This window comes from Propithecus coquereli, unplaced genomic scaffold (genome assembly GCF_000956105.1).
Source record: "Propithecus coquereli isolate 6110/MARCELLA unplaced genomic scaffold, Pcoq_1.0 Scaffold79, whole genome shotgun sequence".
Classification (NCBI taxonomy): Eukaryota; Metazoa; Chordata; class Mammalia; order Primates; family Indriidae; genus Propithecus; species Propithecus coquereli.
In genome coordinates, this window is record NW_012154062.1 from 90,784 (window position 1) to 101,474 (window position 10,691).

General features: G+C 35.2%; 1 protein-coding gene across 1 annotated transcript in view; it reads right to left on the bottom strand.

Annotated features, from left to right (window-relative positions):
* Nucleotides 1-2,915: 2,915 nt before the first annotated feature.
* Nucleotides 2,916-10,691, bottom strand: part of FGF20 (fibroblast growth factor 20) — a 13,538-nt gene continuing 5,762 nt past the window's right edge. Inside the window, exons 2-3 of the mRNA XM_012662969.1 lie at nt 5,247-5,350; nt 2,916-3,408 (exon numbers count right to left, since the gene is read on the bottom strand). Of these exons, the coding sequence (XP_012518423.1) occupies nt 3,163-3,408; nt 5,247-5,350 (350 nt within the window). The 3' untranslated portion in view covers nt 2,916-3,162. The remainder of the gene's footprint in view (nt 3,409-5,246; nt 5,351-10,691) is intronic.

Sequence of the window (10,691 nt, forward strand, 5' to 3'; positions counted from 1 at the left end):
AACCAAACCCTTTGGAATTTGGACAGACCAAGAGTTTCCCTCACTCCTTTGTGTTTATATTTCTCTTATCATTGCAGAAAATGTAAAGAAGTTTAGCCACTACTGGCTAACATGCCGAACAAGAAAGAATGAAATATGTGAGTTAATATATAATTACTAATAGAACATTTAAAAATGAAAGAAAATAAAAATAAAGAAGCAAAAGGGATAACTAATGGGTGAAGTTTCTCCCTAGCAACCTGGGGATATATTGTTTCAAAATATTGATTTGATACTAAACCAAATTATTCTTATCTTTCCATACATATATGAATTAATTAATATGCTCACATACCACTTCCATTTAGAAGTATCAAGTAAAATCTCTTCAGATACCTAATAGACCATTTTTTCAAATGGTGCAATTTCAGCAAATGCAAATTGTTTTTCTGACACAGGAATGGATGCCAACAGATAAATATAATAAGATTTAAAGACATAGTGACTTACCATGTTTCTGAAAGTTTTTAAAACCATTGCTTCAATAACATTTCATATCTTCAGCAATACAAATATCTATCACAACAAATGATGTTAGACATACATTCCTGTTAAATCTAAAAATAAAAAATTTTTGATTAACAATATTTGGGGCCATCTTTGTTCAGTGTACTGCCTCTTTAGATTTATATGATTTCCTCCATAGTTGTAAGTTTAGACACCAGCATCATTTGTGCAAAAGACTTTAAATGTTTACTTAATGCTTGGTTTAGGACATGTACTTTAAATACAGATGTCAAGCATCAAACCAAAAGTAGATTTTTTTTCTTTTATAGTTTACAAATAAAAGTAAAAATAGGAGTTATTTTATTCTGAAGATGATTAAAGTACTACCGCTAAACCATTTTTGCTATTTTTATATTCATAAAAGCAAGAGCTAAATCATCTTTTTGACTTTCTTCCATACACACGTGAGTGCACATGCAACTCTTCACACATACACACATCCACATGTAGCTTTATTAAAGTCATATGTTGAACTCTCTTCTCCCACCCTATACATCAACATTAATTTATGTAAGCAGTGAGAGTATGAACTAATAGGAATGACTAAAATAGCATTAAAGCAATAGTCTTGTCATTCAAAGTGTGCTCCAAGGTGTAGCAGCATCAAGCATCACCTGGGACGTTGCAGAAATGCAAAATCCCACGTATAGTTTAACAGATATATCCTCTGATAAGATCTGCCAAGTGATTTGTATGTACATTAAAGTTTGAGAAACACTGCTCTAGACTAGTGGTTCTCAAAGTGTGATCAACAGCACCTGGGTACCTGTTAGAAATGCAAATTTTCAGACCCCACCCCAGATCCCCACATCAGAAACTCCGGGGATAGAGCCCAGCAAGCTGTTTCATCCAGCCCTCCAGGTTGATAAAGGGTGGCAGCTGCTCCCATGGTCATTGCCACATCCCCTACAATGATTGCTACTTCGAAGTGTGGTAGCGTTGACAACTGCCAGGCAGCCACGTATAAAACCTTGGAAGAATGTTTACCAATTTACAGAATTTGCATCTGCTTAGCTTTCTAAACTCATCTGTGCCATTCTCCCAATCGCCCACTAAGCTCCCACCACAAATTTATTTCTTGCCTTAGAGAGCCCAGACTCAGGGTTTCCTCTCCCTAGAAGGTTCTTATCCTGCTCCTGACCTGGCTAGCTCTTTCTTATCCTTCAGGGCCCATCATGTCACCTCCTTCGAGAAGCTTTCTCTGACCCATCCTATCTAAGTTTGTTCTTTTTTCCTGTGTCTGAGACTTGTTTTCCTCATAGAACACATCATAATTCACAATGATGGTTTCTGTTGGTTTACTTGTTTACTATCTGCCTCTCCTACCAAACGTTAAGCTCTGTGATTCAGGGCCCATCTCTGTCTTGATCACTGTATTTCCCTTTGTGCCCAACACAGTGTCTGGTGCATAGTAGCCTTTAATGAATATTTGTTGAATAAATGACTAAATGGGAGATGTAATGGAAAGAATCCCAGACTCAGGTAGATAGAGCTTTACCCTTGTTAACAGAGGTGCCACAAAGACTAATTCTTTCTGTGATGTAATGGTCTTTGTCACAATAGATCAAGAAAATAAGTAAACATAAGTTGTTTGTTATCATGTTTGGTAACTTTCAACGTTAGACGTTCTCTAAATACCAAAGTCTTTCTCTAGGTGCTTAGAATCTTTTCATTTCTAAAATATGTAAGTAGAAGAACTTTTGCCAGAAAAGCAATGAAATCAAAGCATAAAATAAAAAGGTTTAATTCCCTTTTGAATGTGTGTTGAATTCAATACAAATCAATAAATCATTTTTCTAAGCCACAAGGAACCAATGTTACATTTAGAAGGCAAATGACTGCATAAAAATAGAATCTACACTATATTTTTAAAAAGAAAATTCACGATCTTATTTTATGGTTAATGTGGTGTGATAATGATGTCTTCTTTACAGCCCAAGACACCACAATAAAGTAATGGCACAATATAGAAACTTTTGTTGTTTATTTTTACTCTTTGTATTATCTTCATATACCAGTAAAAAATAAACTCTTTAATAAATAAATATATATAATAAATATATTCAAATTGAAAACGTATAAATAGGTCCATTCTTTTAAAAAATGTTCTGTCTTGATGTGGCATATTTCATAGTCCACATGTCACCCAAGTTTTTGTTGTTGTTTTACGTATAATGCCATAACTTGTAAAATTCTACAAGGTCCTCAGAATTTATGTAGTAACAATCTCGGCCAACAATGTCAATCCATTTCTTCAACATGAAGTATCTATTTTTAATGCAACTTTTAAAGTAAACATAATCCAGAGGCACCAGCAGCAAACTTGGTGGGGTTCCCATTATCCACAGTTTGACAGATTTTCAGCTTCAGTCTACTGGTAAGGACTTAGCCAATGTACCTAAGGAATTTAATCCACTTATAAAGAGTGATCTTGATCCACTTCAAGTCATTTTTTTTTCTTGTTTTCTTCTCAGTAGTCTTTCAAAATTCAGTCTCCCAGTAGAAAACAGATTCTGTAATATTCTGAATGTCTTCCCGGGTTATTATTTTATGATGGGAACTGTGATAAGAAAGGATGGTTATGGTTTGGTCTTTCCACAAAGATGCTATCACACTTCAAGTGTACATCAGTAGGTCCTTGTACAATTCTGGAACTCTTTCTGGATCCACTGGTCTAGGTAAGAAATGTGTAAATTTCTGATGTCTTTTGGACCTGGCACCATCTCTAGGAGTTCCATCTTTGTTAAGTGCCACAAAATACCTGCGGCCAGTGTCTCCGTGTTTATATATGTTGGATGAGTAGGTGTTATACCAGTTCTCTTCAAATTGCTCCCTAAAGATGCATTCAGAAGTCAGTTTCTCCTAAAAGAGAAAAGATAAGTACCATTTTAAAAAAACAGCTTTGAGATCATTTCCTTACAAAAGTCTCAAGTCTATATTTTTATTTCTTTGCCTATAACTATATCCTTGTCAAAGAAGGAAAAAGGTTAAATTGGTTCTGCTTTATTTTGTTTTAGTTCATATGTCATCTGTAATTCTTCCTTGCAGGCGACTTCACCTGGCAGCATAGCTCAAACAATTTTAAGTCAAATGTCAATTCCCAATTTTATTTTTAAATACTTAATAAATATTCTGAATTTTCCCATGCTCCACATTATCACCCTACCACAATCACCACCAGTAGGCCTGCAGTTTAACTTGTTCCATCGTTAGATGCCCAAGCTCTACATAGTAAGCCTGTACTAACACCTTAGAACATTTCAAGATCTTGCTAAGATGCAAATCCAAATTCAAGATCATCACTTGAAATCATATATCTTCCCTTTATGAATGTATTAATTGTTTGATGACACATTCCCCATGATTATCTTTTATCTGTATCTCTTACTATTAAAGTAAATGTAATAAAAGCCCAATGATTTCTTGTCTTTTCAAAATGGACTAGATGTTGTCCTAAGGAATAGACCACAGTTGCTCTTTTAATCCAACACATAACATGAAGATTATATGCATGTATTTTCCATTATAATTCTATTAATTCCATCATAATTCCACTATTATGATTATTACATACAACATTATTTCTCTTTGTTCTGAGCCGACAGAAAGTCTGGAAAGAACAAGTTTTACCCTTACAAAAGACAGAAAGACAGCTATTAGTCTACTTATGAAATATCATAACCAATATTTCTCAGTGTTTATTAAGATTCTAGTTAGATATTGTCATCTCAATTGAGATTTTAAGAAAAAGAAGAAGGTAACAGATTATGTTATCTGCTAAATCATAAAAAGTAAATTTTCTATGCAAATAGTTACGGAGACTTCGACTTTAAGAAAGAATTTCATATGAGAACATGAGTGGGAGACTGGCATGCATGTACACCTTACCAATTTTTTTAAAAAGTATATAAGCACTGTGAACAAATAAAACATTTTAACAGTGAAAGAGGAAAAATTTATATTGTGCTGCAGAGTTTTATATTGTCCTGTTACGGACAATATTGTCTAACTCTCGTATTGCTGTTGCTGCTTTGTTCAAAATAAAAAAAATTTAAACTGATGAAATATTAACCTGAAAGGTATATTTTACGCTCTATACTTAAACATTTATAGTAGATTCATAGACATGCACTCCTCAGTGGCAAGTTAAAAATTGCCCAATACAACTTGGAGTGAGCCCTTTGGCCACTGTAATTATCAAGACTGCAGGCATAGTGGAACTAGCATGGTTGCCATTTTCTGTTGTTGCTTGCAGTATCCTAAGACTTCATTCACTCATGTCCTACAAGAAAGGTCAGCAAGTAAGTGATACACATTTACTTATGGAAGATGATAATGGGTAGAGAAAATTGGCATTAAATAAATATAAAAGTGAAAGGATCTAACATGGCAAAGAAAAAAAATGCTCCCATTTTTCTCTATCTCTGATGGGAATGATCGAAATATGGAGGAAACTAGAAAGATTCAGGATAGTCGATAGGAAGAGCTGAGGGCAATAATAACTGGGCTATAAAAAATAAAACTGAGTTACTATACTATTGCCCCAACACATGGAAATTTAGCAGGATATAGAGTTCCAATTTCTACATAAATATATTTCATATACTTCTTACAGACATTATCGGTAGACATTTTAACTACAAAATGGATAGTCATTATTTCAAGCATGACAATAATAATTAAAAAATAATAATACGTACCGATCCATAGAGTTCTCCTTTGTCATTCATTCCAAGGTAAAGACCACTGTCCACACCTCTAATACTGACCAGTCCCACCGCCACGCTGATGAATTCCAGGATACCTGAATTTATAAATAAGGTTATAAAAACATAAATGATTTATAATTATTAATGAACCTATGACTCATGAAAATCTTCTAAATAGTAGCAGTAGTAGACCAATATTGCTAAACATAATGATGTACGTGGAAGCCATCTATAAACTGAAAAGTGCTGTGCAACTGTTTTATTATTATGATCCTCCCATTTTACAGATGAAAAAAAAAGACTAAAAAGGAAAAAATTGTTCATCATGGCATAACGTTATGGGTGTGAAACCTTAAACCAGACTGACCTGGGTTTCAATTCTAGTTTAGTAACTTACTGACTAGCTGTGTAGGCAAATTATTTGTCATCTTTGAATTTCAATTTCCTCATATGCAAATGGGTGAAATGCCTGCCTACAGGAGAGGGGTGAAGACTGACAGATTCAGGCATTCAACAAATGGAAGCTATTATGTCATAAATCAGTGTATAATAGAGGTGTTCTTCGTTCTTCTTGAATCTTTTAGTAGATTATAACCATTTTCTATTCATTGTTTTGTTTTTGTTTATAATGAATCAAGTTCAATCTTTTCCTAGCAGTAGCAGCATACCTTACATGGGTATAAAAGTGTTTTATGGTTTATAAAGGGCTTCTACATATGTTTTCTCATCTGATCCTAAAAAACAATCCCTTAAGATAGGTATGAAAGATACATTATTCCCATTTTACATAAAAAGAAACTGAAGCTTAGAAAGGCTAATTGATTTGCCTAAGGGACATAACATTTGTAAAGGATTTGTAATTGACGTTACATTTGTAATTGACAGAACTGATACTTGAATTTGCATTCAGAGCCCGATTCTAATGCTTCTATTTCAGGACAGTTTCTGAGGACAATACAGTATTTTCAAGACTCTAAAGATTAAACAATACGTTATGTTTCCTGGTACACGTGATTTTTAAAAATAAATTGTATAGTTCAGAGAAGTAAAAAGACTTTATAATTCATTAAATATGATAGCCGAATACCATGAGTTGTGCATGCAAGTAGATTTTGCTATCAATAACATTCTAGCACTATTTTCATTTATCAACAGGTAAAGTAGTATCAAAACCTTTCCACTTAATACACCGATACACCATAGTTTAAAAAACAAAAATAAAAAAACTTAACACCTTCCACTGCATTACCCTTTTTTTCTGCACACACTACACTTTGGACTAATGCCTTTGTTAGTCCTTCCCCTTAGACTCTACTGAAAAAGCATAGCTACACTTTCTATGCTTGGAACTGCCTCCCTCAATAGTTTTCTGCCTTCACCCCTTCACCCCATCTTAAGCTCTACAAACAGTACAAATGTGTACCATTTAGCCTGACTCTTGCTCTTAAGTCATTTCTTGATTTATTGTACAAGTTCCTGTTTGGACACGTGATACTCTTCAAGGCCAAGGGAAAGTACAGAATCTGACTATTTGCTGATACGGAGGGCTCTATTCTATCCCGAGCCTAATTCACTCTTTGGCAGAAACGTAGATTCTAAGCAAGACAAATGAGCTCTTTCAAACTCTTAGGAGATCATGTAGAACACTAGGGCTATCAAGAATCTTACAGCAACAATACACTACTAAATAGTCTCTAAGTGGCTTGAAAGAGCCAGTGTCTCTAATTGAGAGCCTAAGGCAGAGAGAAGATAAGATATAGCAAGAAGACCCAGACTCCATAGGATAGCCACCATAACAACAAATACGGAGGAGGAGAGTAAGAGAAAATCAAATTCATTGCCACACTCATTAGTGAAGGACTCGTTAGAAACAAAAATATAGGCCCAAACCATAGTTGGTAGAAAAAAAATATATTAATGTAATTTCATCCAGGATATAATTACAAACGTATAATTACTTTACATTGTATTAAATGTTACATTCAAATTAAAAAGTGCACTATGGCTGACATGCAACTTAATTCCCTTTAAAAGGTATCTGATTTACATTAAGATGTTCTTTCAAAGAACAGGAACTGATTAACTGATTAGAATGTAAAATAGAACACGTATTCAAGTACCATACAATATAGCTTTAATTTCCATATAAGCTAATTATATAACAAATCTCATAAAGTATTCATTTTTCTTGGAAAAACTAAATGCTAAACCACCTATACTTTAATTCTCATCTTAAGATAATGCTGTCATCTTGCCAAAAAAAAAAAAAATGTAGTTGTAGGAAGAACAAAAAAGATTGCATATGTTCTTAGAATAATTATATTCAATAGTTTCAACTTTATTAAACTACATCCAAAACCTAATACATAACCAGGCATAAATAATTTTGCAATAGCTCACAGGTCTGATGGGAAAAGAGTGATGTGTTTTTTTGTGTTCCTCTTAAAGATTTTAGTCACACTTTTTAATTCTGATCCTTTTTCTCCTGGAGGAAATAGTATACCACATAGTAATTTGTAATCATTTGATTCTTAAATGAGATTTGACAAGTCTTTCTTATTTATAATATGAGGTGGCAACTAAGCTAATTCCCTTACAAAGGGTAGACATGAAAAACTTTCCTTAAGAGGTAATCACAGATTTTAGATAGATTTTCTAATGCCCAGTGTCCCATAAAAAGACTTGGAGGTACTTTGTCTTTCTGGTATCATTTTCAAAGCCAGCCTTTTTGAAAATCATAATAAACAGGTGAGTCAACCCACAATGCAACCACATCAGACAAATCTATGGAGAATAGGGGAGAATAAAGGAAAAGCCTTTAAAGAAATACGTTTGATCTCAGCCTAATTTTTTTTTTAAAGTAATGATTCCATGTTTACGTATTAGGTAAGGTCTTCCTACTGTATTACTGTGCAGAAAAACTCGATTATAAATACAGAGATAACTCAGATAGGAAATTATTTTGACCTCACAGGGACCTTTCTATTTATAGTCTATTGATGTGGTTTTGAAATTTAAAAATACAGTATTCTGAGTGTTTATTTGATCATGGCCAAATTAGTATAAAATTATGAAAAATGTCATTTACTTTAACATCTCAGATAGCCATTCTTGAGTGTTTTCAAAATTCTTACTTTGATGACACAGATAAGAGATTAAAAGAAAAATAACAAAATAATTTAATAACTAGTAAAAGAAGCACTAGCAAAAGAAGGCAAACATAGAAGTATTAATGTTATATAGGTTAAATATAAACTTTCTTTTCACCTACTACACTCTCTTGTAGTAAGTTATGATGTCTAAGCTATTGAAGGCCACTAGGATGCACTATAATATATTGTAAGGTGGCTGTTCACTCTACTAGGTCACCAGACTAATCTGGGTTATCTTCCTTTTGTGTGACAGTGAATATTTTGTTCCCAAATATAGCCTCCCAACATACAATGACTTACACCAGCACAAAACCAGTCTAAGTCATATTTTTCCAACTACTAAATAATTATTCAAAATTTTAGAAAAAAACATGCTAACAAGATGGTCATTCTAATATACAACATCCATTCTTAAGGAAATGGATTTAAATACCATTAATGAATGTTATCAAGTTAACAAATATTTACTAATCTCTTGCCATGGGGTCGGTCTTATAAACAGACACAAAGAAGCAGCAGCATTTGGGGGGGGGGGTTCTTTTTTTTTTTTTTTTTTCAGTCTTTGGGAGATTACAGTTGAATTACAAGTGTCTTAAAAGCAAAATTTCCAGAACTACACTGTGTATTGCAGGGAATCTAAGCTTAACTTCTACCTGCTCTACCTATAAGTATTATCACATTTGTGTCCATTTCTAAATCCTTCTGGTAGTTAGACTATTTTTCTGTAATGACTGGAGTGCAGTCATCCTTGACAGCAGAGAACTGAGCCACCTGGTGTCACAAAGTCCTTTAGAATCAGAATCTCAAGCCTCCTCAATTTAAAAACCACTTTCCAAAAGTGACCCCAGGTTGGCCACTAGGTCATGACACTCTTGACTGATAGTCAGTGGGAATTCGGAAGAGATCAGTGGAAGCTGCAAACACATGGGCTTTAAGAAGTTAATTTTCTAAGCCTTTAAGTGCTACCAAATGACCACCACATGCTTATTTCTACATCCAGAGTTACAAATGCCCCTGGAACTGAGATTTACACATCTCCAAAGTTTTAATGAGTCGTACAAGTCAAAAAAGGAATAAGAGTATAAGGAGAACAGGGGGACAAGGACAAGATAAGAGAGGGCTATTCAGAGATGGGGTTCTCGAAGAATTCCACAGTGCTAAGGAAGGGAAAGCAAAACTAACACTGTTGTCTTTTCTCACTGTGGCTCACAAATAACTGGTATTTTCTGAAAAAATATAATGAATCTCTCCAATGATGTCAAAAGTTGGATGATCAAAATCCTTTGCGATTGCCAGCAGGTTAACTCTAATATAATGAAAACTTCAGCTGTGGGAGAAAGTCCTTGGACTTTCTTGGACTGTTAGAACCAGAAAGCACCTTAGAGCGATGACCTCATTTAACCTCATCATTGTACAGACAAGAAAATTAAATCTCAGACTGATGAGGGCGCTTGCTAGTTACACAGCTAGTTAAGGAGTACTTAACAGTAAAGACCTTCCCAATCTAGTGTCTATGGCAAGCACTGTCTTAACAGTCATGTGCTTTTTTCTTTCTTTTAACCCCTTCTCCTCCCAGGCACTGCTGGAGGTATTCTGAAACGTCCCTCTGTGTTCCCACCCATATCTTCTTTCGCTTTCTCATTTCCTCTTACCTAAGGTCAATACCAAGATCCTTGCTTTCAGGTTTCACAATTTCTAAAGAGGATCTGAGCCTGCTCAGTAGCCCGGCAGACTTTTTTTTTCCCTTTTTTTTTTTTTTCTCACCCAGGTAGCACTTAGGAGCTCAGAAAATTGCAGCCAGTTGAGCCCAACGGTAGCGACGGTGCCCACGGAAAGTTAATGTTACCTCTTCAGGTGAACATTTACAGTTCTCCAGGTAGACACATAAATGCCAGCATCCTATGCAAGAGCGACCCCCCTGAGTAGTAGCCACGGATGGATAATCAACTGCATAACTGTGGGGCATGTTTAAAGCAGTGCAATGCTTTCTGTTGTTAACTTTTGTAAAGTGGACGGTACTGGGGAAAATGGGAAAGGAATCAGGAGAAAATAACATACGGATTTTTTTTTGTTTTTAATGCCTGCACGGTAAGGAGTGCGAGAACTGTGATTCCCAGTCCAGGCCTTGGTGTCCCCGGCAGTAGACAGGGCAGGGCCAGGCGGCAATGCAGCAAAGAGGGTCGAGAGCGCCCACCCTTTCTCCTCCCGCCCCCAGCGTCTGGCGCTGCAGGCCTGCGAGAGGCGACAAGCGAGCAGGAGACGTCCTCCCTGTCCCTGCGCTGGC